At 41.9% G+C, this 27,334-nt stretch overlaps 1 protein-coding gene across 1 annotated transcript in view; it reads right to left on the bottom strand.

Annotated features, from left to right (window-relative positions):
- Positions 1-27,334, bottom strand: part of LOC311523830 (inter-alpha-trypsin inhibitor heavy chain H3-like) — a 50,351-nt gene that overhangs the window by 8,385 nt on the left and 14,632 nt on the right. The window contains exons 5-15 of the mRNA XM_084634261.1: positions 25,300-25,462; positions 23,244-23,354; positions 21,982-22,107; positions 21,650-21,766; positions 17,848-18,016; positions 16,824-16,949; positions 16,134-16,315; positions 13,236-13,421; positions 12,053-12,192; positions 5,705-5,850; positions 4,257-4,298 (exon numbers count right to left, since the gene is read on the bottom strand). Of these exons, the coding sequence (XP_084490387.1) occupies positions 4,257-4,298; positions 5,705-5,850; positions 12,053-12,192; positions 13,236-13,421; positions 16,134-16,315; positions 16,824-16,949; positions 17,848-18,016; positions 21,650-21,766; positions 21,982-22,107; positions 23,244-23,354; positions 25,300-25,462 (1,508 nt within the window). The remainder of the gene's footprint in view (positions 1-4,256; positions 4,299-5,704; positions 5,851-12,052; positions 12,193-13,235; positions 13,422-16,133; positions 16,316-16,823; positions 16,950-17,847; positions 18,017-21,649; positions 21,767-21,981; positions 22,108-23,243; positions 23,355-25,299; positions 25,463-27,334) is intronic.

The raw sequence follows: 27,334 nt of genomic DNA, 5'->3' as shown, positions 1-27,334 counted from the left end.
TAAAGCGATCATGAAATGGTAGAGTTCATGATTCTAAGGAATGATAGGAAGGACAACAGCACAATAAAGATAATGGATTTCAAGAAGGCAGACTTTAGCATACGTAGGGAGTTGGTAGGTAAGATCTTATGGCAAGCAAGGCTAAGGGGAAAAACAGTTCGAGAAAGTTGGCAGTTTTTCAAAGAGACATTATTAAGGGCACAAGAGCAAACTACCCCACTGCATAAAAAAGATAGGAAGTATGGCAAGAGACCACGCTGGCTTACCCAGGAGATCTTCAGTGATCTGAAACTCAAAAAAAGAATCCTACAAAAAGTGGAAACTAGGTCAAATTACCAATGATGAATATAAACAAACAGCACAAGCATGTAGGGACAAAAATGAGAAAGGCCAAAGCACAAAATGAGATTAAACTAGCTAGAGACAAAGGGTAAAAAGAAAATATTCTACAAATACATGAGAAGCAAAAGGAAAACCAAGCACAGTGTAGGCCCATTACTCAATGGGAGGGAGGAGAGATTGTGACACTGCACCCTACGTTCTTCCCAGTGATATTATTATGATATTATTATGGCGTAGTTCTGATGTCTTCTATGCAAGTTAGGTCATGTGAGATCACTGGAAAGGCTGTGATTTACTGAATATTATTATCCGATTTGTATGCATGTATTATTTTTGCATTTGAAGTTAGGAATAGTGACTATATATCTGTGTTATAAATGTGTTTATATATGGGCAACACCCACTAGACAAAAGACTCTCAGTCTAGATGAGAGCTAATGAACCATTAGGGAGAACTATAGGCCTGAGAAGAAGCTTATTTCTCACCTCGGGGCCTTCCTGAGGACTCTACTAACAGCCTCTGACTCATGGCTGCTATGACGCTACAGGGACATGTCCCCAGGTCATCTGGTGCTGGACTCCATCTTGGGATACCAGTGTTTTTCCACTAACTGGCCTGGGATCCAAGCTTTGAAACAAAGGGTTTCCACCATATGCAAAGCTATATAAGGCAGGGGAGTGACATCATCGAGGTTCTTCACTGACTCTGCACTCCAGAAAACTCCTGGAAGCATGTGAGGAACAAAGACCAAACTGGGGGGAAGTGCAGGACCCAGGCTAAAGGAATTTTTAGTCTGTGAATGGAACAACTGGGGTTTCTAAGCTGTCAGCCAGCACAGCTTGCCCCTTAAGAACCTGCAGCCTGCTTGTATCATCGTTTCGGGCAGAGGCGGGCAAACTTCTTGGCCTGAATGCCCCATCGGGTTTCCAAAATTGTATGGAGGGCTGATTAGGGGAGGCTGTGCCTCCCCAAACAGCCAGGCATGGCCTGACCCCCACCCCCATCTGACCCCCCCACTTCTTGCCCCCTGACGGCCCCCCTTGGGACCCCTGTCCCATCCTCCCCCCACCCCCATCCCCTGACCGCCCCTGGAACCCCCACCCGTGACTGCCCCCCGCCACCCCATCCAACCCCTCCTCTCATTCCTGACTGCCCCCCCCCCAGGATCCCTGCTCCATCCAACCACCCTTTCTCCCTGACCACCCCAGGAATCCCTGCCCCTAACTACCCACCACCGCCCCATCCAACCCCCCCTTCCTTCCTGATTGCCCCCAGGACCCTTACCCCCATTCAATCCCCCTGTTCCCCGCCCTCTGACCACCCCGATCCCTATCCACACCCCTGGCCCCGACCACCCTCCCCGAACTCCCCTGCCCCATAGCCAACCCCTCTGCTCCCTGCCCCCTTAGCATGCTGCCTGGAGCACTGGTGGCGCTACAGCTGTGCTGCTCAGCTGGAGCCAGCCACGCCACTGCGCAGCTCAGAGCACTGGGTCAGGCCGGACTCTGCAGTTGCGCTGCCCCAGGAGCTCGCAGCCCTGCTGCCCAGAGCACTGTGCTGGCAGCGCAGTGAGATGAGGCTGCAGGGGAGGAGGAACAGCAGGGGAGGGGCCAGGGGCTAGGCAGGAGGGTCCAGCGGGCTGGATGTGGCCCTCAGGCTGTAGTTTGCCCACCTCTGGTTTAGGGTGAGAATTTGCTATTGATATCCAATCTCTTTAGTATATTAAGCTTAGTTTACGTGTTTTGTTTATTTCCTAGGTAATTTGCTTTGATCTGTTTGCTATCCCTTATAATCACTTAAAATCTATCTTTTGTAGTTAATAAACTTGTTTTTGCTTTGTCTAAAACCAGTGTGTATATTTCCTCTTCATATTGAGGGAGGGGGCGAATTTCCTGAGCTTACGCTGTACAGTTCCCTGTGCAGTGCAAGATGTTATAATTTTGGGTTTACACTCCAGAGAGGAGGTATGTGCCTTAGGAACTGGGAGGTGCTCTAGCTGTGCCTTCCCATGCAAGGACTGGTTAAAGAACCTGTCTGTATGTAATGCAGCTGGGTCTGTCCCTACCTGTATGTGTTGTGGCAAGAGTGCAGGCTGGAGCCTGGGAGAGGGCTTGGTAGGCTGGTCACAGCAGTACAGTGTAAAGGGAGCCCAGACTGGTGGGTCAGGAAGGCTCAGTGGTACCCCAGTTCCAGGTGGCACCCCAAGAGGAACCCATCAGAGAGACAACAACAGAAAATATGGAAATGGCAGAAGTGCTAAATGACTTTTTTGTTGTGGTGTTCACCAAAAAGGTTAATGGCGATTGGACGTCTAACATAGTGATTACCAGTGAAAATGAGGTAGGATCTTGAGACTAAAATGTGGTTCTGTTCTTAAAATGTACTTGCCTGTAAAAATGACATTAATGTTTAACGTGTTCTAGTGATTCCAAATCAAGGGTCTACAGCTTACAAAGAGAACGATGTATTTTCTATTTGCCAGATTTGCAATGTCAACCTGAGATCTGAGAGTCAAGCACAGATCTTTTCAACTTAAGTATCTTTTGATTTTGCCAAAAAAATTAGACTGTCAGTTTCTTATGTGAAACCCTGACTTCCAAACATAGAATCGTAGAATATCAGGGTTGGAAGGGATCTCAGGAGGTCATCTAGTCCAACCCCCTGCTCAAAGCAGGACCAATTCCCAACTTAATCATCCCAGCCAGGGCTTTGTCAAGTCTGACCTTAAAAACCTCTAAGGAAGGAGATTCCACCATCTCCCTAGGTAACTCATTCCAGTGCTTCACCACCCTCCTAGTAAAAAGTTTTTCCTAATATCCAACCTAAACCTCCCCCACTGCAACTTGAGACCATTACTCCTTGTTCTGTCATCTGGTACCACTGAGAACAGTCTAGATCCATCCTCTTTGGAATCCCCTTTCAGGTAGTTGAAAGCAGCTATCAAACCCCCATCATTTATCTCTTCTGCAGACTAAATAATCCCAGTTCCCTCAGCTTCTCCTCATAAGTCATGTGCTCCAGCCCCCTAATCATTTTTTGTTGCCCTCCGCTAGACTCTCTCCAATTTTTCCACATCCTTCTTGTAGTGTGGGGCCCAAAACTGGACACAGTACTCCAGATGAGGCCTCACCAATGCCGAATAGAGGGGAATAATCACATCCTTTGATCTACTGGCGATGCACCTACTTATACATCCCAAAATGCCATTGGCCTTCTTGGCAACAAGGGCACACTGTTGACTCATATCCAGCTTCTCGTCCACTGTAACCCCTAGGTCCTTTTCTGCACTTAGTGATACCTGCACAACCCCACTGTCTTCAGTCGTGTCGCATAACTGTTACATTGAAACTTACTGACACATTCTGTTGAGTATGCACAAGCTCAAATAGAATCAGCAGCTGACTTTTGTAGCTGTTTTGACTCTCCATAGCTAACAGGATTAAAAACAATAAAAGCTTATTTTTTTGTTACCAAAGAGGGTAGATATGACTCTGAATACACCATAGGAACAGTTATGTTAAGTAAAATGGTGTCATTTTGCACAGTGACTTTAGAATAGCACTTCAAGCTACATGAATTACATTACAGTACAGCTAGTGTGTTATATGTTGTCTTGAAGTGTTTGCTTTTATTTCCCATTAACATCTCTATCTTTGGTATCTAAACACTTATGAATTACATAAGCACACATTATTCCTATAGTTTTGATAATGGTTTTATTGTGCCTTCATTCATGTTGAAAAGTTCTTATGTTACTGGTATCAACATTAACTTGAATTCATTTTCACAATACCTACACCCCAGGTAACATTAACTTTCTCTTAAGAGCACAGTGATGACATCACAAATTTGTTCTTGCAAAAAGGAGAACTGTGTATGGTTTATAGGTATGTTTTAAAAAAGGACAACTTACCAGAGTTTGCCCTTGAAGGGTAACTATACTGAATAGAAGTATCTGACAGATTGCCGGGGGGGGGGGAAAAGAGAAAATAAAAAGAAATGTTAGATGAATCAAAATGATTTTAAACTAGCATCTTCTGAAGTTTTAAATAGTTTCCCCCCACCACCACACCCCTTACAAGCTTCAAACATGCTTTCTGAAATGGTAGTGGATATAATTTTGTCTTGTCTACATTACTGCTTAAACCATTTTCAGTACTATTTCAAGGAGCTCTGTTGATGAAAAGCATTTTCTCATAACAGTTCAAGTTGCTAGGATAAAGAGGAAAGATATTCACCATCACAACCTTAGATGCTCTAACTACATTTAAGATACTAAAATCCTGGATATCCCTTTTTTTTTTTAATTGCCTCACTTAGCTCTGAACAGAATTAAAAAGACAGTAAAAGTTTTCCCTTCTTCAGAAAGTCTTCAGTGTACATTATTTCACATGATTCTCACTCTCTAATACAAAGGTGTTTTGGGGGGATCCTTCAAAGGTGACCTTGCAAAGGAAGAATAAAAGATAAGGGTTGTTCACACAATATATGTGAAAAAATCAGTGTTATGGTATAAAATTTCAGTTGTATAATCACAGACAATACGGAGTAGGATAAGCTAATTTGTACCCATCTATTCCATAACACATGGAACTTAAAAGAATAGTGGTTAAGATACTGTGGAAGTGGTTGTGTCAAGTTATGGTTAGTACTTGCAATAAAGATTTGTCGTATATCATACAGCTAGACAGTTGCAGGGAAAATTTTCAGTGTTGCCAACTCTCATGATTTTATTACAAGTCTCACAATCTCTTGATGTCTTCTAGACTCCTTTCTGGAAGATAGGCTTTAGTCAAACAAGTTATTGGACTCACTACAGGGATAACTGGGTAAAAGTCTATGCCCTGTGTTATACAGAAGGTGAGACTAAGTCAACTAATTGTTCCTTCAGGGTTAAAATCTGAGAGTCTATGATTATTCAGTTTGAAAATTCATACAGGAAGTACATTATTCTCTATTTCTCCTGCTTCAATCATCCAGTCAGTGATGAGGAACAATACCAGTCACACACTGGAGCAAAGTTTTCAAAAGCCCCTAATGATTTAGGATTCTAAGTCCCATTGAAACCCAGTGGGACTTGGGCTCAGAAGTCACTCGCGTGTAAATTTTCAAAAGCACCTTATGCTAGTGACTATAAAAGTGACAAACAACCCATAGCCCCAAATTTGTTTGCTTATATTATTACTTGAAAACCTGTGAATAATTAATACATTTGCAGAAATCAGGCTTTGTTTCAATGATTAGTAAACATAAAATAAGATTAAATACATCAGATAATTTATTCACAATGACTTATCCCACCAGCTCTAGATAAATGATCTCCGATTAGATTGTGAAGCAAAACTATGAAAAGGTCTCTACCTTCTACTGGTTTATCAGCAATTGTAGCTTTATCTTCTGGTTTTGTTACCACCATGGATGTGAGGGGAGTCACAAATTTATATTTTAGCGAGAGCTCCAGGGCTTGTGCTGCAAGATTCTTCCGTTTTTCTTCTTGAGCTGAAATGCTGAATGCAGGAAGAGAATCAGAACAGCAGCTTGCACCTTTTTAGAAACTTTCTACAAAGTCAAGACATTAAACACTGCATTATATTTTTCTGCATAATAGTGTAAGGGGTCTGTTGCCTCCTTACTACCATTCAGTGGGGGTGTTTTAGTTGCTAGCTCCCAGTACTAAAAAGGGGGAAGGGTCGATGGGGAATCCGGACCCTGAGACTGACAGCCCCCAGGAACAATGGGGAGAGGCCAATGCTCCAGGTCAGCCTGAATGGGGCAGGCTAATCAGGGAGTCAGGAGGCCAGGGAGTTCTTGTCCTCCCTGTGAGCTGGAATTGCCGGGGGTCAGACAGAGTGGGGCCGAGCTAAGGAGAAAGCAGAGGCCTGAGCTGAGCTGGGGAGCAGAGCTGTGCCAGACCCAGAGGGACTAGAAAAGGAGCCCAGAGAGAGCAGACCCTGTCCTGGGAGCAGAGCTGCAGCCCCAAAGCCGGAGGCACAGCCCAGAGAGAGCAGACTTGCCCTGGGAGCAGAGCTGCAGCAACCAGAGCCAGAAGGGCCAGAAAAGCAGCCCAGGAAGCAGGTCAGTGCTGGGAGCAGAGTCACAGAAGCAGCCCGCAGAGCAGACCTGTCCTGGGAGCAGAGCTGCAGCAACCAGAGGCAGAGGGGCCAAAGAAGCAGCCCAGGGAGCTGGAGGCAGAGCAGCAGCAGTGCTGAGACCGAGGGGTGGAGCTGGGGCTGGAGCAGTCCAGAGCTGGGTGCGGTGAACAGCTGGGGAGAGCGAGGGGAACCCTGGGCAGCAGGCCCAGCACCGGGAGACGCCTCAGCCAAGGGGCTCTGCAGGCCAGGCTTGGATCGTAACCCCAACAGGGCAGGGGCAACACTGGGAAGAAGGGTCCTACCACTTAGAACCTGAGAGCGTCTGGCCACCACCAGAGCAAGTGTCCAACCCACAGCATCCCTACAGCACAGCCAGGGCCTGAGAATGCGGCCTGGGACTTACAGGGAACAGACTGTGAATGGCCCTGACATCCCAGAGACACTGTTCTTGATGTTCCCTGCCACAGAGCGGGTTGATGTGTTTCCTTTAACCTTTCCCATTTTTCCTTATTTTTTTAAAAATTAATTGTTGATGAAATAACTTGCATTTGCTTTAAATTGTATGTAATGATCTGTGGGTCAGAGAAGTGCCCAGTGCAGAGAAAGTACCCCGGAGTGGGGACACCCTAGCCCCTGTCCTAGGTGACCACAGCAGGGTTGGGGGTCGAGCCCCCCAGGAATCCTGGGCCCAGCCTTGTTGGGGTTATGAGGACTCTGCCAGACAGGAGAGTGGAAGGGGAGTCCTCAAGGGCAGGGAGGCCATTGGGTAAAGGAAGTGGGAGCAAGGACTCAGATCCTTTCGCTAGCCCACTTCACCGGGGTAGTGCACAAGCCAGGAAAGTTCCCCACAATAGCGGGACTATTCCCCCGCTTACAATAGCAACATTCTCTTCTGTAATCAGCCAAAAACCACTGAACTTAGATTCTGTGTTTTTCATTCATTGGTTATGTCTTATTGCTTTAAATATTATTGTTAGAAATATTATTTGGATCTTATGAAGTATTACAAAACTTTTTGTTCAGCAAGTCTCAGCACCCAATGCTCAAGTAAACAATTCTGTGTATTTGTATTTTAATAGTAGTTACCACTGTCTTTTAGTGGTGAAAAAGATCCCTGTCTGAATTTTCCAGTGCAGGGACCAAAGCAACCAGCACCTATTGAGTTTTCCAAGGTATTTTTTTTCCCTTTTTGTTTAAACATCACATTTTGGATAGGATGCCTTTGGCTGATTGTATAGTGATAACTATCAATAGACAGTTTTGTTTGTAAACCTTTTAACTCAGAGATGGCCTTTGTGTTTTGGATATGTTGGCTCCTCAGTTTTGGCATCAGGGACAAAAAAAATCACCATGCTAGCCCTTCCCCAAAATACGCAGACTGCCTCTGCTTATAACTCCTAATATATGGCCACCTACATACAACCATCAACCACACTTATAGCATGTGTGTACAACTCTCAACCTTAGGCTCTAAAAACATTGGATGTTAAAAGGGCAGCACAAATAGATCAGGCAGGAATGGGGAAACCATGTATATTAAGGCAGATATGATTAAAACCAGTCAAATCTCTCTACAATGAGCAGATGTCACCTCTAATTTGGCAGAAGACCAGGTGTGTCTATTTTTCCTGAATTCACCAGAGGCTGTCGGTGTCCTATCAATATAACTTCAAGATTAAGTTACATTAAGTACTGTATAGGGATTCATACTTTAATAAGGCCATAAGGAACCATTGTGATCCAGTCTGATCTCCTGCTGAACACAGGCCATAGTACTTCCCTGCATTAATTCCTGTTTGAACTGGAGAATGTCTTTTAGAAAAAAATCCAATCTTGATTTTAAATTTGCAGCGATGGACAGTCCACCAATAGTCTTGATAAGTAGTCCTCATTGTTAAAAATTTTCACCTTATTTCTAGTTGGAATTTGTCTAGCTTCAACTTCCAGCCATAGGATCTTGTCATACCTTTGTCTGCTAGATTGAAGAGCCCTTTATTATCAAATTTCTGTTCCACGTGCAGGTACTTATAGACTGTAATCAAGTCATCCCTTAGCTGTCTCTGTGTGAAGCGAAATAGATTGAGCTCCTTGAGTCTATCACTCAAGGTATGTTTTCTAATCCTTTAAGTATTCTTGTGCTCTTTCTCTGAACCTTTCCCAATAAATCAACATCCTTCTTGAACTATGGACACCAGACCTGGACACAGTATTCCAGCAGTGGTTGTACCAATGCCACATCCACAGGTGAAATAACCTTCCTACTCCATTTATATATTCAAGGATTGCATTAGCAAGGCCACAGTGTTGCACTGGGAGCTCATGTTCTGCTGATTATCCACCATGATCTCCAAATCCTTTTCACAGCCACTGCTTTCCCCCATCCTGTAAGTATGGTCTACAGTTTTTGTTCCTTGATGTATGACCTTACATTTGGCTTTATTAAAACACATATTGTTTGCTTGTGCCCTGCTTATCAAGAGATCCAGACCTCTCTGTGTCACACCTCTCTGTATCAGGAGACTGCTCTTTTCATCGTTTACCACTCCCCCAATCTTTACATCATCTGGAAACTTTATCAGTGATGATTTTATGTTTTCTTCCAGGTCACTAATAAAAATGTTCAGTAGCGTAGGGCCAAGGACTCATCCCTGCAGGACCCCATTAGAAACACACCCACTTGATGATGGTTCCCCATTTACAATTCCATTTTGAGACCTATCAGCTAACTCGTTTTTAATCAATTTAATGTGGGCCTTGCTGATTTTGGATCATTCTAGTTTCTTAATCAAAATATTGTGTTGTAACAAACTTACAATCCTATAAAAAAATCAAGTTAATTTGACAAGATCTATTTTTCATAAAAATATGTTAACTGCATACATTTTATCACCCTCCTTTAATTCTTTATTAATTAAGCCCCATGTTCATCATTTTTTGCCCAGCATCAACATCAGGCTGACAGACCTTTAATTACTCCGGTTTGTCTTGTTTAAGTATTGGCACAGCGTGAGCTTTTCCCCAGTACTCTGGAACTTCACCAGTGTTCCAAGACATTGAAAAACAACATTAACAGTCCGGAGAGCTCCTCGGAAAGCTCTTTTAAAGCTCTCTGTTGCAAGCTGTCCTGGCATGCTGATTTTAAAGTGTCTCGCTTTAGTAGCTGCTGTTTAATATCCTCTTGAGTTAGTGCTGGAATGGAAAGTGTTTCATCACTTGATATGCATACATCATCTGTGTTTTTCCACAGGTACAGAACAAATATAATTATTGACCACTTCTGATTTTTCTGCATTTTTGACATTTTCCAATAGCCAGCGTGACCTTCTTTCTTGATTGTGGGTTTGTGGCTTTTGAGACAGCTAGTAATCTAGTAAAATGTTCTAAAAGAGACCTCAATTATCATTCACATTTTTCTGTTTAAATTCTCTCTCAATTGATTTGGCTCATAATTGTTTTCAGCTTTGTGAAAATGGTCCCTTTAAAGCACCAAGTATGTATATTACTGGCTTAGATGTTATTCTATTTCACATAACAAATGTAATCAAGTCATGATCACTTTTATCTAATTTACCATGTATTTTGAGTTCTGTGATAAGTTCCTCTTTATTTGTCAAGATGAGATCTAATATAAAATTCCCCTGAGTTGAATGCAACACTTTGAGTTAGTATCAACTCATGTGAGCGCAGATTAAAGTTCGGGTCCAATGCCAACCCATCCATAGTCAAGTAGTAATAATATTTTTATGTGTTGCAATGGAGAGGTTATAGCCTAAAAGTCCAGTAGAGGGCAGTACTACACACACATGCATGCACCAGAGAGTACTTTACAGACTATCAGTAGGTGATACTCTATAAAAATGAGTTTCCTATAAAAATTAGTATTTCTTTGCATTTTCTAGTGGGCTGTTGGTTGTATATGTCTAACAGCTTATTTAAAATAAAGTCTATTGGGTCTTTTTAATGCAGTTCTTAACCTGAATAGAAAGACTCACTCTGAATTAAATATGTATATATAGGTAAAAAGCACATGCAATTGATCTATTTACAACAGTTTTTTGGCAGCAACATTTAAAAATACATGTAAAACAATACCACATGTTCCATTATCAGTCTATTTTATACATAGGTATCTAATGTTACTACACTGGTTCTTGTTTGATTAGTGCTATTCCATTCATTCTACACTCTCATTTTCTAAACCACAAAGTGATGTAAAGTAGAATATAGACCTGCATGTTTATCTTGCATTTGGCTTCTGTGGCATTGTTCACCTGAGTTAATAAGGTCCCCATGAGCCAGTAGTTTCCATTAAATACTGACTTTAGAGGGAAAGCATTCTAGGATAAAGAAAAATGATCAAGCCTGACCATCTATAACAAAAAAATATTTATTGTATTCAGGATTCCTAAAGCCATTGAGTGACAAAATAATTTATTTAAATTCTAACCTGAGTCTATTCTAAAAGTAATAAGTTGCTTGCCTTTAGAAGACTAATAAGCAAAGACATTGCTGCTATAATTGTAGCATATATAGTATATAATTCAGAATCTGAGTTAGGCATATGCAGTAATACATGGGGAGATCTAGAGCTGCTTTGAGTTTCTATCTAGATTTAGTCCCTCATTCTTAGAGTCAGTAGGGAATAGGAAATTGCAGAGGGGAAGGGATGAGCAGGGAAGGGTATGTGCTGAACACTATAGGATAAGGAATGGTATTAATGGAACTCAGGGGCTATCTTCCAACTCCCCAAAGATAGTGATGATTAAACAATGCATGTGTACAGGAAAGGGAGGTTCCAAAACAGGAGAACAATGGGGGCCTTCATGAAGGTGCATTTTGATGCCGGGCACCCTCCCCTAACTACTCAGACCCCAGATTACAAGGCCCAAGTTGCTCCATTCACTTATGCCCCCGATCTGTGTGGAGTTGTGCCAATCTTTAGCGCCACTTGACAGCTATGGGGGATGGAAATAAAGCATGGAAACTGAGAGGAGTGGGGTGGGGGCAAAAAAAAAGGGGGGGAAGGGAAGGGGAGATTCAGGACTCTCATGCCTGGCCTACTACCACTATGATTAAAAATGAATTATATGCACATAGGCAGAATTTGTCCCACATAAAGAGGAATAAAATGATCCAAGTCCATTTCCACTGGAACGCAGAGCAAATCAGTGATGGTCAAAGATGTGTGTGTGTGGGAGGGGAGCGGGGTGGTGGACAGGAGGGTTCCTTGTCATTTTATTTAGGAAGAATTTAAGTGCTGGTGAAAGGTGACAGATTGAAAGCCTGAAGTGTTCTATTTATCCACAGAAGTTATAGGATACAAGTGTCAGCACAAGTGTACGATTTCCTATGCTGTCCTTCAAATGTTCCAAAGCTCTGATTTGAATGGACCATTTCAAGAGAGGAGAGAATTGTTCAGTTTCCATGGCCCATTTAGTCCTTTGGCCCTTCTCCTGAGATTGACATGCTTTAGTGGATTTCATGATGTGGGTACATGTCTACTGGGAACTGAAGCAACTCGTATCACATCAACCAACAGTTATCTGATAGTAACAAGCTTTGATCACTACCAACACACAAAGCGATTTTAACTGTATACATTTTTATACTTAGTTACCGTTTTTCCAGTAATTGTTGGATGGTTAGATAGGCCCAAAGCCTCTCAATGTAATCACCAAATATGTATTCTTGGTCGTGGAGAGCTTTAGCCCTTTCTTCAATATTTACTTGTTCAGTAAATGTCACATCATTGTTTGCCTGTTAGAAATTGAGAATCTGCTGTTTACAAAAATGTAAGTGATCTCACCACTGCGTAAAGGTATTTCAATTAGGGATGCATTTTTTACATACAGAAACGCAGCAACTAACAAATGGTCTCTAATAACTTTCAATTAATTACACTGATGTGATATAGTCAGATAAAGAAATTAGTCTGTAATTGTGAAAAATAATACAAGAAATTTTGGTGGGGCTTTGGGTACCTCTACTTGGACACATGCCATGCTCTGACACTAACATACATATTCTGGGACACCTCTGTATTTTTATGAACCCCTGTTCAATTACAGTAGCAGCCAAGTGCACCTCAGTGTTACCACATTTGGTAATACAAGGGCAATGCAGCAATAATACACTTAATTTAGATCAAATATGAAACAATGGGGTTACTGAGATATTTAACTGGATACTCAGACTTCCTTCTCAATCAATGGCATGCAAGAGCATGAAGATTTAATCTCCTTTTCGCTAATTCATAGTAGCTCATTCATAGTGGGATGCTTTTGAGTTATCACATCCCAAAAGTACTGAAACACTAAACTACCACTATGGGATGTTTGGTGAGAGCTAGAACTCATCTATCAGATCAAATAACATTGATTTATTTTTCAGTGAGGAAGTGGTGGCACTGGCAACCCACCACATGTAGAGAGACATAAATCAGTGTAACAGGAGCCATTTGATAGACTGTCTACCATTGTGCCAGCTGGTAAACATTTCAAAAGAAAAAAATGTCATTTACTTTCAAAGAGACTTAAACTTTTAGATAAGTTAGGTATTTTTGCAAGTTGACCCATTAACTGTATGTTGGATGTCAAACTTATTTTTTTAGTGGTGATTATGCAACCACTATCCATAAGTAGTACCACTGAAATATGCCACACACATTCCATTTATAGAGTGGGGATGTAGAGTCTTCTTATTTGTTTTTATGTTTTCTGCAAGATTTTTCTGGCATGACTCAAGCCTTGACATTTTATAAAACAGGCTTAAAATAAACACCCAGCAGAACCAATACTTACACCTTGAGCTTTCACATCAGCAGTAAAGCTGTTGAGGTCGTTGTCTATAATACGTCCAGCCACCACGATTTCAGAGCCATCATAATAATGATTGAAATTGTTCTGAGTTAATTCAGATGTTGCATTGATAGGGTAGTGGAGTTGCACTGCTCGAAGCATGGGATTGGCCACTTCATCATAAAAACTCTGTAAGGGGAAAAAAGGGATCAAATCCAAATAAATAAAAGTGTCTGTACTATCTGGTACTGCACAGGCATTCAAATTTTGCCTAACAAAGGGCTGCAAGAGTCTGAAAGCTATACCAAGAGCCAAGAGTCTGAAAGCTGTACCTAATTTGCCCTCTTTTATTCTGTGGAGGTATAGCCTGCAGAAAGAAATAGTCCCAGCATACAAATTTCCATTTTGAATTGATTGGCCAGGCTGCTTATATGAATTCAAAAACTGCATGTTGAAAATGTTACATTAGAAGGCAGTGTGTTCTAGTGGATAGAGAACCAGACCAGGAGTCCCAAAATCTGTGACCCTCTCTAATACATGTAGCTTCTGTACCTCAGTTTCCCTGTTTTGGATAATGAAGGCTTACCCCTTTGTGCACTTTGAGATCTATATATGAAGAGTGTTTTATTGGTCTTTTTTACTACTTTCCACAGCCACATCTCTCTATCAAAGATGAGCACTATAGTATACAGGTTTCAGCGTAGCAGCCGTGTTAGTCTGTATTCGCAAAAAGAAAAGGATGATGTGTGGCACCTTAGAGATTGGTTAGTCTCTAAGGTGCCACAAGTACTCCTTTTCTTTTTTCACTATAGTGTAGTGTGCATATCTGATGTGAGCAACAATCTGGCTACCTCTTTACTACCAGACTATTAACCCCCTCCCCACCCCGCCCAATTAACAAGTGTAAATCTTTAGTTTAGTTTAGTAAATCCAGTTTAAACCCCCTTTAATTAAGTAAATGGAGACTGAGTTCCTAAAATTGAACTTCTGAAAAATAAAATTGGATGTGGTGCATAAATTAATTTATCAATCCTTCAATGATAGTGTACATAACGAGTAAGGCTATATTTTAGTCACAGGTATTTTTAGTAAAAGTCATGGACAGGTCACGGGCAATAAACAAAAATTCATGGTCCATGACCTGTCCATGACTTTTACTATATACCCCTAACTAAAACTTGGGCTGGGGGGCGGTCCGGAGGCACCGCGGGTGCTGGGGGAGGGGTGGCCCAGAACCCCTGCAGGTGCTGGTTGGGAAGTGTGTGGTGAAGCCTGGCTTGAGACCCCGGCTAGTTTCGGGGTGGGGGAGCAGGCAGTGGCACGCAGCCTGAGACCCCCGCTGGTGCTGTGGGAGGGTTGGTGAGGCTGGCAGGCTCCCTACCCGACTCTGACCAGCATGTCTCTGCAGCTCCTAGGAGCTCTGCGCACGGCTCCCGCCACAAGTGCCAGCTCCACAGCTCCCATTGGCTGGGAACCGCAGCCAATGGGAGCTGTGGGGGTGGTGCCTGTGAGTGCGGAGTCCCCTCCACATAAGAGCTGCGGGGACCTGCCTGTGGGAGCTGGGGAGCCGCCCCCCCCCCCCGAGGTAAGTGCCGCCCCACACCCTAATCCCCTGCCTTAGCCCTGAGCCCCCTCCCACACACCCAAACTGTTACCAATAATGAGTGGTAACAAATGCATACAGCGTGCCTGACTTATTTATTTATTGGCACCAAATCTCAGTCTCTTCAAACCTGTACAGCCACTTTGAACGTTGGCTAAAGGACTGAAGTCACATTCGGTGGCAGAAAGATGATTATTTCAACTGCAGAAAAATGGTTCATATCACCAGGCGTTCATAAGATCAACCTAAAACTGGAGTTCAACTGTAAATTCTTTATATGGGTAACACACATAGATCAAGTAGGAGGTGTGATTGCTTCATAGTTAGGGGGTTATTATACTGACAATTGCTAAGTGCATTAATCTCTCTCACTGAATTTAATGAGAGTTGATCAGTACTTTCATGTTATTCTCAGCACTTTATAGTATTGGCTATAATGTTCTCTATCACACTCAGGATACTGAACCAAGAAGATAATACAATGTTGCGTTATAAAAAAAAATGATCTGTCCATGGGATTAGGGAGACAAGGCGGGTGGGGAAATACCTTTTATAGGACAAACATCTGTTGGAGAGAAAGACAAGCTTTGGATTAATGTCTCATTCTTTTACAGTGAACATGACTTTGGATGGTGAACATTTAACAAAGGGAACGCCCCTTTCTCTTCTGCCTTCATCCACATGTATTACATACTTTTTATTTTAATAAGGGGAATAAGACTCCACCAGGTCCCCTTCAATTCACACTCTGAGTTGACAGACCTATGCTTCAAAAATTGTCAGAAGTCTTCCTAGACACTAAAAGGAAGTAGCAGAAGGTATTTGGCTAGGAAAATACAACTGCACAGCTCAATGCAAAATCACTGTGGCGAGCCAGTGAGAGTTTAAAACTAGTGGTGAAAACCCATATCTATAATCCTCCACCCATAAGACACAAACTTCTCCTCATGATGCACAGCTGAGCTGTGTTTTTAATGGCCGAGCACCCTGAAGAGACTCGGTGGGTAATAAACCAGGCCTGGTGATGGGTGCTGTTTAACATCCTAAACAAAATGGAATTCAACACCACTTCTGAATAACCAGAAAAAATATTTTGTCTTATTTCTTATGCTCAAGTTTTAAAACTCATTCTTAGAAGTTTCCCCACTATATACTATGTTTGATACCATTAACAAAGCATGTCTTTGTTTACTAATATCACTTGTTAGCTATGCTGGAAAAAGTACATCATCAAAGTACATTAGGTAATTCTAATATCTGTAAGAGTTGGTGGCTAGGGTGATTATGTTTCTTCCTACCTGTAGCTGCAAGGCTGAATCAGAATCCTCATAGATACGGCGAGTCAATCCATTGTTCTCCAGTGCCATCTTCTCTAAAAAATTATAATCCATATCATAGCCAAAGGCAAGGTTATATAAGGAATATCTTCCTTGAATGGCATTTTTCACATTCTCTTGAATTTTTCCTTGGTTCAATTCTCCTGCATTAAAGCACAGAAAGCGATTAAATTTTACGGAGAAGAGTCTTTCCCTTTAAAGAGCATATTTAGAAAAATACTATTATGTGGTTAAAATACATGCTCAACAAAATTAGCATAGAGAAAGTACAAGCCTAGAGAGGAGAGATATTACAGGTAAGTCCCAACTGCAGTTGCTATGGGTCTGGCTTTATTTTTTGATTGGTTCATTTTTTTCTGATTTTAACTTGGAAACCAGTTAAAGTTCCTAATTAAAATAAAGACAATTAAAAATGAGAGATACCATAATGTTTTAAACCTTCCAGAAATAGTCTCAAGGTTCAACCAAATAGACAAACTTCAGCAGAATAGGAGTGAATAGCTGCCCTAAATAATTTTTATGGTCACTGTATGGGTTCTTTGCTTTCTGGACACTCCTTAGGAGTGGCACCTGACTGATCACAGGGATGCAGTTACAGATGCTCCAACCAATGGTGGGATGCCCACAGGCAGCATAACTACGAACACTCACCACTAGTGGGATTCCCATCAGTCAGCATTATAACTGTAGAGGAGCTTCTCTCAGGCAAAACCTTCTCTTTGTGAGCTTCATTCATCATTTCAACTGTTCTTATTAAAGCATCATTTATATTTGTCGCTGCAAAAGACATGACCACAGAAAACAGAAGAGTAAGTACAAGTGTATACAGTGTTCCACTATGCGTCAGTCCAGAATGTTTCAAGCCTACCAACAGCCTACAGGCCTCTCTAGGAGTGAAGGATACGGTTGACCGCTTCTATTCACAGCCATGTGACAGTAGCACAGACAGAAAAATTATGCAAAGTGGTTTTATATTAGCACGGGGTGCTATGGCCGTCAGCAACTTCAGATCAAACGAGGGAGCAATCAGGTTACTCCTGCAATTGCTTTCTTCATGTTTACTGCACATGTCTTTGAAAGGTAAGCTTCTAAAAGGAAACCAATATGTGCAGTAGCATTGAGGTTTATCATACGACTGTGCTAATGGTTGTAGCCATTTCAGTTTGGCTCATTGTATAATTTTAATCATGCTAAATACTTAGCTTTTTACAAACCCCTTAGAACATTTGAACAATGCTGTAGATCCCTCTTTGTTCCATCCTGTTGGCTGGGATCCCTTCTGCCACCATTACATGCTGCAGTCATTCACCTAACACCAGCTCAGCCGAATCCTCCTACTCCCTTCTGCTCATGACTCACTCACAAGCCGTCTGTGGCTCCAGACCCTATTCCCATGCCCAATCTTTGGCCAGATTCTTTCTTGCCACCTTCCTCAGACCCAGAGATCCCTTCCTATTCTCTTCTGCTGGAGTCAATTGTCCACCAGCAAATACATCTTCCATTTCCTTTTATTCATATTCATTGTTTGCCAAAGAGTGACACCAGTTTTTCGTTATGTGAAAATATGGTTTCATCATGCCCCTATTTGAGATCCTTGGAGGAAAGATGTAAGTGCAAAGTATTTATTATGAAATTTTTTTTAGAGAAAGATATGTTAAAATTTAGTGATATTTACATCCTGTGGCTTTTATGGATTGAACAAACTTCTGTGCTTCCTTCAAATTCTCTAAGGTAGCCTTGACTAAGTATTCCTTCCAGGGTATTATCCTGTTATTAAACAAGATAAAGTTGAAGTGGTCATTCTCTTTGACATCATCCAATATTTTGAGCAGTGCTTCCTTTGTCTAGAACAAATAATAATCACTGTTAAAAGAAACAAATGAGAACATGAAATCTGAAGCGTGTTCATATTTTATTATTGAGACAGCTCGTAACAACCCCTATACTTAAATTACCTGACGCTTTCCATAATAAGATATTCTTGCCATCTTTTTTTGAGATGCTCTACTGCCTCCATTGTTTGCCACAGAACTTTGCAATTTGGCAGGGAAACAGTGTTCAGGCTAGAGAGATGCCTTTCACTGGTCTCATGACATTCCATTTAGGTATCTTAAGGCATGTCTTCACTACAGAGTTAACCCGGGCTCTTACCTCGGTATTACCCCATATTCCCCCGACACCTTCCCATCCATATACAAAGGCCTCTCACCCAAGTTTCATGGTGCTTTAAACCTGGGCTAGCTGGCCTGGCTGGGGTATAGGTTAGAGACTGGATGCCGCTTTCACTCATCCTCACTTTGCAGTGAGGATGCAGGCTAAACCACTTGAGTGCTAATAGTCCTCCAATACCTTCCCACAATTCCCTCCATGTGCTCAGAAGGACAGACAAGTTTTTGCACAATTCACTGGCAAAGAATCATAGAGCGGCTCAGCTTCCTGCAGCACAAAGAATGATGGGGTATATCTCCAGCAGTCCTAGCGACAGACAAGGGGTAGTGCAGTACCAGTGAGGACCCAGTAGCTCAGGTACGGTTTTGCAGCCCGTGGCTGCTGAGACATGGATTAGGTTAACCCAGATGCTACTCATGTGGGCTAAGCTAGCTCTGCAGTGAAGATGTACCCTTAATTATAAACTGTTGAAAATAGTCATTTCCCTTCTCTCAGTTGCAATCCTCATGAAAATTTTGGCAGCCTGCCAAAATAATATCTGACCATTATAAAAAGGTGGGCCCATGGTTCCCACACTGTACAAGAAACTCTGCGAACTGCCAGAGCAGCTGTAGCAGAGGTGGTGGTGGGGGGAGAAGGCAGGGGGATGGGGGGGAAGAGCTTGACCAGGTTCCTCTTCTCCCAACCATATTCTCTCCAGACCCAGCAAATGGCCCTAGCAGTCCATCCATCGACTCTTTGAGCACCATATGGGGCAGGAGTTCCCCAAACTACAGGGGGTTGGGGAAGAAAAGAAAGGACTGAGGTGGTCTCCCCACCTCAGCCACCCATCCAGATCCAGAACATGGTCCCAGCAGCCTATTCCCTGCTTATGGGATCACAGCATTCTGCGGCTGCCAGCTAAAACAGTTAGTCTCCTAGTTCAAGTGGTATAAATTTGTGCTGAAATGCCGGAGATTCAGTGTTCAAACCCTGATGATTATGCATAGGGGGACATCACAGATTAACTTAATCAGATTTGTTTTTACTGTTTTTCTTTACAAAACCTAGAAAATTACATTTAAAAATCTGTGCTAGTTAGGTTGCAAAGTCCAACGTTCTGAAGCTAGGAAATGCTAAATTTACCGTGGTTTGTGCAGCCTTAATTCTGCCCCATTGTGCATATGTATTATGATCTAGTCTTTAATGACATGATCACAGACTGCTTTTCCATCTGACCCCTTATTAATTCAGTGTACAGAATGAACACACGAGAGGGTAAGAGTAGGAATTATGTTGCACAGGGACCATAAACTAGCATTTCCCATCATATACTTGATTTTGCAAACTAAATAATGTTTTTGTAATATAATTTTTGTATGTAATAATATTTATAAAAATTGCCACAGAAGAGACATATACATACCCACATACACAGCACAGAAACTGGTCTACCTGTTAGAAGCAAACATCACTGTGTAACAGTTAGAGCTGGATGAGAAATAGTTTTCCCATCCTGAGAACATTTTTGAGATTTAGAAAAATTTTCCTGTTCCAAATTGTGACAGAAAGTCAAAATCTCAAATGTTCACAAACCAATAAGCTGAGAATAAAAACCTTTGGTTTCGGCCAGTCAAAATGTTTAATATCTATAATGTCAAAATGTTCTAACTTAAAAAGGCCAATCAAAAACATTTTAATTATTTATTTTTACTATAAATTAACTGAAATTTTAAACCAAAAAAGAAGCCTCACATTTCAAAAACAGGAAGTTTTGACAATTTCAAAACATTTCCAAGTTTTTTTCAGAATAGGGAATTTGTTGAGACCAACCTTTTCCTGTGGAAAGTTGGAGGTTACATGAATAAGCAGTTTACAATGAAAAACATTTTGCTGAAAAATTCCCAACCAGTTCTAGCAATAGCCTGGTATTACAATGTATGTATTTATTTCAGTTTTTACACATGTGCTAGGAGTGTTCATTCCCAGCTCTGAATGCCTCTTGCAATAATGACAAACACATCCAACCATGACACTGAACTGCTCAACTCCAGTGCCTGCAACAATAATTCATTCCCAACATGAGTCCAGTATATTACAACTCCTAGATGATCAAACACCCTATCTTATGTTCTTTCTAGCTCCTTCCCAAATGCTTCAGCAAAATAAGGCAAACCTTACACTATATCCAGAATGTTAGCATGGGCCTAAAGAGGAATTCAGACACAAAGATATAAAATGGCTAAAACTGGAAAAGAATATCCATGCAGTTCAGGCTTGCAGAGCATAGACATGAATGCAGTCAGCATGCCTGTACCACAGCCCAATTCGGTTTGTTGCTAAAGTTCTGATCCCAGACCTCAGTTATGAAATGGCTGAGGGCTGGAAAGCATTAATTACGGAGTTAATCCTAGATTGGAAGAGCATTCTGGGTAAAGATATAAGGAGCACATAAAATGCCTCTTTTCATTTCAGAATTCTTCTGTCAACGCAAGTGATTTTTAAAACTGGAGTAGAATTTACACAATCCATCTGAGCAACCTCAGCTAGTGTTTTGTCGTGTTAGGATTTATTACCATGATACAGTTGCTTAGCCAACTGGAGGTGAAGCAGAGTATAATAGAACAACCTAAGGCAACAGTTGCGTGCTGGACGCTAAAAGAGCTTTATGGCATTTTGAGTGATAGTAAAGTACTATCTAGGGTGGTTTATGAATGAGGTTGGGAAATGTGCCTGTAAGGGCTGGGGGGGAAGATACCAGTGAAAGGAAGACACTCAGGTCTAAGAATAGTAAACTATGCTTTATTGAAGGAAGAACTTATGCTCCAATCTGCGCGGGGAGCCCCTAGGATATGCGGAGGGGCTGCAGGGGACAGCTGACTAGGCAGGACTCCACCGTGGGGGAGTCCTCTCTGGCGCTATATTCTCTGCTCTTATCTTGGGGTTACATGGGGTCAACAGCCAGCTACATTCTTACATGTAGGGTTTATGCTTATTGCATAAACTGACTGGTTTACAGGCAAAAATATGCTGAGCTGTGCTACAGTATCTTTTGGCAGGGTCTGTCAGACAAAGTTCATTGAAACTGCCTGCATCTTCTGCTTACATCCAGTCACGTACTCAGTCCACCACTTAGCTCCTCGCCAATCTTCCGCAACCTTGCCCCTACAGGAAAGAACATCTGCAACCAGTCCTCACAGATAACTCTTAAGTAATAAAAATAAACTCTGCAACTTTGTTTGAAATTGATTAATCCTGCTTATTTTATTTAAAGAAATGTGCTGTGCCAAGGAGCATCCTTTTTTATGCTCAAGTTTCTAGTAAGTTACCTGTTCCATTTTTTGACCCAACATTGAGTGACTAATGTCTATTACAAAAATCACATTCTTGGGCACCCTGGGGAGATTCGCAGGTGCAAAAAAATGCACAAAGTATCCACTGATAATCTGAAAAACAAAGAACATGATGCACATGAGAACATGCAGGCTGTGTATATCACCTGCTCAAAATGTAGGAGCTGACCCGAAAAGACTTAAACATGTAATTAACATTACACATGTGAACTCAATGGGACTCTCATGTGTGAAAAGTTAGTGTGTGAAAATCTTTGCAGGATTAGGCTTTAACACCCTTCCCTTCCCCAAATCACCATTGAATTGACCTGTAAATTGCCTGGAGAGTCTCTTTTCACATCATATTTTATAGTAAAATCTCCATCCAAGAAAGATGTCGAGCAGTTCTCACAGGTTCGCTGTTGATCAATAGTTGGCTTGAAAGACACATGGCCCTGAAAAGCAGTAGGTTAGAATTCAAAATTTTATAAAATTACAGGGAAAAAAAAGGTTAAATATATTTTTCTACCACATAATTTCCTAAAATATATCCAACTACCGTATCCAGTAAGATATGTAAATACTGAATATTTGTCATAATCATCATATATACTTGCCTTCTTCTTTGTAATTTATTCAATGCAGATGCAGCATGACTCATCACTTTAAGACTTAGACATGACTGCAATTTATTATTGCAATACAATACTCTAGGCTTGTAATGTACAGATAAGTTTTCACGGGCTACCAATAATAAAAGCAAAAGAGCCACCTCTCCAAAACAGTAATCCACCAAAAGATATGCCACATATCCCATCCTCCTACCTAGACATCCTGTGTTTGGATCACTGTATCATGCTCGTCTCCACTACAAGGCAACAACTTCAAATGTATCTTGGGAAAAACACAATTTTGAGGTATTGTGATGTATAAAAATTAGGTTGCATCCCCCTAAATAATTTGTGAAATCCTCTTCTAGTCCTCCCTGTCTTCCATGTTTCAGAAGCCACTAGAACCTTCCGGCAGCAGCAATGTATATATGTCGCGAGGCCTGGAGTGTTATATGCACTTAATAGACATGGTTATTTGGACCCCACCATGCCTCTGTGCTTCCTTCAGGTTATGTATGTTGTGTAAAGAGCAAAGGACACAACAAATGTATAGTTTGATTTTTCTTGCATACATAGTCAAGGCTAGTCTCATGCTTTGTATGGCCTCAGACAAGACTGGCAACTTTCTGGAGTGTGTGTGTGTGTCCATATTTGTGTGTAAGTAAATCAGGCTATCAATTGCTTCCTCTCAATTCCTTGCTCGAGGGAGGAGGTCAGGCTGACCTAAAAGATGCAGACCTGTGCAGGGCCCTAAGCAGTCACTGGATTGCTTGTTTTGCTTCTGGCCAGACTGGTACAGATGCAAAAAGCAAAAGTACTTTGAGAGCAAATGAATCCAGAGGAGAAGCCAGTGACAACTCATCAGTTAGGTTCTGCATTTCTAGGGAAGGCATCGGAGTTTATTATTCTCATGAAAAAAGTGCAGCGTCTCAATCAGGTTAACACCATGTATTCTTCATTAAGGTTAGTAATAGTTATACCTTTTTTCCAGAGAAAGATTTTTCAATGGTCTGAGTCAAGTCATTGTTGATAAATGATCCAAGTGCTTCTAGCTCACTGATACCTTGTGGCTCAAAGATGTTTGCCTCAATCTGAAATAGTTTGTGAAAACAATTAGTAGGCCAGACATTGGAGGGTGGAGTCACAGAGCAGGTGGTGTGTAAAGGATGTTCAGCACGAGAAACTCTGTGGTCAGACCAGGGGAGTTTGTAAGGGGGCAAAGTCAGGATGATGGTGGAGCCCGTGAGCAGAGCTTTCAGGAGCTGAGTGGGCTGTCTGGGCACTGCAGCTGCTTATGCCAGTCCCAATAACTGCCTTTGCGGCAGCTATTTAGTGCAGCGGTCCCCAAACTGTGGGGTGTGCCCCACTAGAGGGGCATGGCAGGGCCCAGGCCAGCCCCCACACAGGGGTAGGAAGGGAGTGCCACCTGACTGGGATTCCTGGCCCCTGCTCCTGGCCCTGGGCTTGGGGGCATGGCCACATTCCATTCCTGGGAAGGGGGGGGTGTGAGAGGAAAAGTTTTGGCACCGCTGATTTAGTGCTTATGCAGCTGCCAAACCGCAACTCCTCCTCAAAGCAGCGTCTACACCTCTGTGCCCAACTACCATATATATGTACAGATGATATATAGATATGTGTCAGCGAGAGCAGTGGAGAGAGGGCATCTGGGGAAAGCCTCTTCCACTCTACCGTTCTAAAAGACGACTTGAGGAGGGCTGGGTCCCTTCTCAGTTAACTGATGGTCAGGGATATTTTTTGGGTTGCATGGCCCACACAGAAAACTCTTGGCTAACAGGCCAAGAATAAGAAGGGACAGCATCTTTCCCACCCCAACTTCACCAGCAACTGGACCAGGACAGAAATACAACCCATAGCTGATTCAATGCAGCTTCAATCCACTGACAAAAGCAGACTCCAACGAGAGACTGCTGAATTGGAATTAATTTGCAAACTGGATACAATTAACTTAGGCTTGAATAGAGACTGGGAGTGGATGGGTCATTACATAAAGTAAAACGATTTCCCCATGTTTATTCCCCCCGCCCCCCGTTCCTCAGACGTTCTTGTCAACTGCTGGAAATGGCCCACCTTGATTATCACTACAAAAGGTCCCCCCGCTCTCCTGGTGGTAATAGCTCACCTTAGGTGATCACTGTCCTTACAGTGTGTATGGTAACACCCGTTGTTTCATGTTCTCTATGTATATAAATCTCCCCACTGTATTTTCCACGGCATACATCCAATGAAGTGAGCTGTAGCTCACGAAAACTTATGCTCAAATAAAATTAACTTAAGAAAAGGAGTACTTGTGGCACGTTAGAGACTAATAAATTGGTTTGTCTCTAAGGTGCCACAAGTCCTCCTTTTCTTTTTGCGAATACAGACTAACACGGCTGCTACTCTAAAATCCACTGAGTGTTAATGAACAAGCATTTTCTATTAAAGAGATAGATATTAATAGATACTTGGACTTCTGTCAAGGATCAGAAATACCTACAAATATTGTGGCTGCAATTATTGATTTTAAAATATATGATAATTCATGTGCAAATTAAGCCTGGTATCATACCCCTGTGAATTGACACATGGTTCTGGATGTTGTAATGGTTGGGTGCAATTGCTGTGGAATCATCAGCATAAACTGTGGCCATCCCAGTTGTCAGTATAAATCAAACTTAAGCAAACACAGCATGCTGTATAATCACTGGGGCCAGCCACAGGAGGGAACCTTGATCACATGCATGATCAAGTGCATTACAATAACTTCCTGTTTTATATTGTTTTGCAACAGCTGTGGAAAAAAATGAACAGAAAGCCTTTAATAAAGGCTGTTCAGACAGCTGAAACATTGGTTATCTGTTCTTGTACTCATGGTAAATGGATTTATCTCCTGGAGCACACAGCTTAAGATATAAATATACACTTAGCTGGCATTACCTAGGAGCAGTGCCCTTCTTCGCCCACTATTTCTGCTAGAGTTTTTAACTGCTCTGTATAAATGCTGCTGAATATAAATGAAATCCCAGAGCAATTTACCTGAAATTGTTTGACTAGCTGTTTCGGTTTTACTTTAATCAACATCTCATATTTTCCCAAGTGCCGTTTCAAAAGCTCCTCATAGGTGAGCTCAAAAGTGACTTTGCTGGCTGCTGCAATGTTGACTGAAACAGTGAACTTTTCCGTTTTTCTGCCAGAGGCCCTGGAAATGTTAAGCAATATAACTACAAATCAGAAAAACACCAGTATAACAAACCCCTGGATGCTTTTTCTTATCAATAAGAAATTGCTGTCACACAACAACCATTAAATCTTTTCCCTGGTTTCACTTGTTTTAAGAATCAATATGAATGTAATGCTCTTATAGTTTTTAACATGCCTAAAACTACAGTTTCAATTCTGATCTACACAGCAGTAGGTATTTTGACTAGACATTCCTTGAAAGTAACTTGGATTTGCCAGCTAATTAAGAGAGATTTCATAGTGTGAACTAGAAAGCACTGAGAATTTGGAGCTTCATCCTAATAGGTGCATTGCAGTCAGTAGGGGTTGAGGGTGCTCAGCATCTCACAGGATCCAGCAGTTAGAGGCTTCACCCTAGGACAGTGGTTCTCAACCTTGCCAGACTATGTACCCCTTTCAGGAGTCAGATTTGTCTTGTGCATCCCCAAGTTTCACCTCACTTAAAAACTACTTGCTTATAAAATCAGACATAAAAATACAAAAAAGTGTCTCAGCACGCTATTATTGACAAAGTGCTCACTTTCTCATTTTGTGTGTATGAAATTTTAGTTTGTACTGACTTTGCTAGTGATTTTTACGTAGCCTGTTGTAAAACTAGGCAAATATATAGATGAGTTAATGTACCCCCAGAAGACCTCTGTGTACCTCCAGGGGTACACATGCCCCTGGCTGAGAACCATTGCCCTAGGATATTGATTTGAATTTGGCTGAAGTGGGTGGTAGTAACCAAAAGTCCATTTTGAAATCAATAGCTCTTTGGTGCTCTGTGTAAAGGGGGCGGTTGCATTAGCCTAGTTGTTAGTGGACACGTGTCCATGTCACAAAAACTCACACTAGATTTAGCGGCCTCTTTTCAGGCATCAAGGATTAAATAATTATGGAAACTGAGCTACCTTGACAAGATATAAACTGGTCATTTAGACTTGAAATTAGACGAAGGTTTCTAACCATCAGAGGAGTCAAGTTTTGGAATAGCCTTCCAAGGGAAGCAGTGGGGGCAAAAGATCTATCTGGCTTTAAGATTAAACTCGATAAGTTTATGGAGGAGATGGTATGATGGGATAACATGATTTTGGTAATTAATTGATCTTTAAATATTCATGGTAAATAGGCCCAATGGCCTGTGATGGGATGTTAGATGGGGTGGGATCTGAGTTACTACAGAAAATTCTTTCCTGGGTATCTGGCTGGTGAATCTTGCCCATATGCTCAGGGTTTAGCTGATCGCCATATTTGGGGTCGGGAAGGAATTTTCCTCCAGGGCAGATTAGGAAGAGGCTCTGGAGGTTTTTCGCCTTCTACTGTAGCATGGGGCACGGGTCACTTGTTGGAGGATTCTCTGCTTCTTGAAGTCTTTAAACCATGATTTGAGGATGTCAATAGCTCAGACATAGGTGAGAGGTTTTTCGCAGGAGTGGGTGGGTGAGATTCTGTGGCCTGCGTTGTGCAGGAGGTTGGACTAGATGATCATAATGGTCCCTTCTGACCTTAGTGTCTATGAATCTAAGAGGTTGCTTCATGACAGAGTTGAAACATCGATGGAACAATGTGGAGAAACTTTCACTGATGCTGCCCTATGTCACACCCACTCTGTGTCTAGACAGGGAAACCAGAGAATCTTCTTAACGTGAGACTCTGTTGCTGTATGTCAGTCTGTATGACTTAAATATATGGTCGAAAGCTATGAGGTTCTTGGAGAGCAGCAAACTACTTCTCCAGCAGTGACAGGTACCAGTCACATCACTTAAAGCACTACTGGAAGGTACTCAGGCTTTGCCTTCACTGCAGAAATAGATGATAACATAAGAACGGCCACATTGGGTCAGACCAA

This window comes from Lepidochelys olivacea (genome assembly GCF_965140295.1).
Source record: "Lepidochelys olivacea isolate rLepOli2 genome assembly, chromosome: 7".
In the NCBI taxonomy this organism is placed as follows: Eukaryota; Metazoa; Chordata; order Testudines; family Cheloniidae; genus Lepidochelys; species Lepidochelys olivacea.
This window is presented reverse-complemented; position numbering and strand designations above follow the sequence as displayed.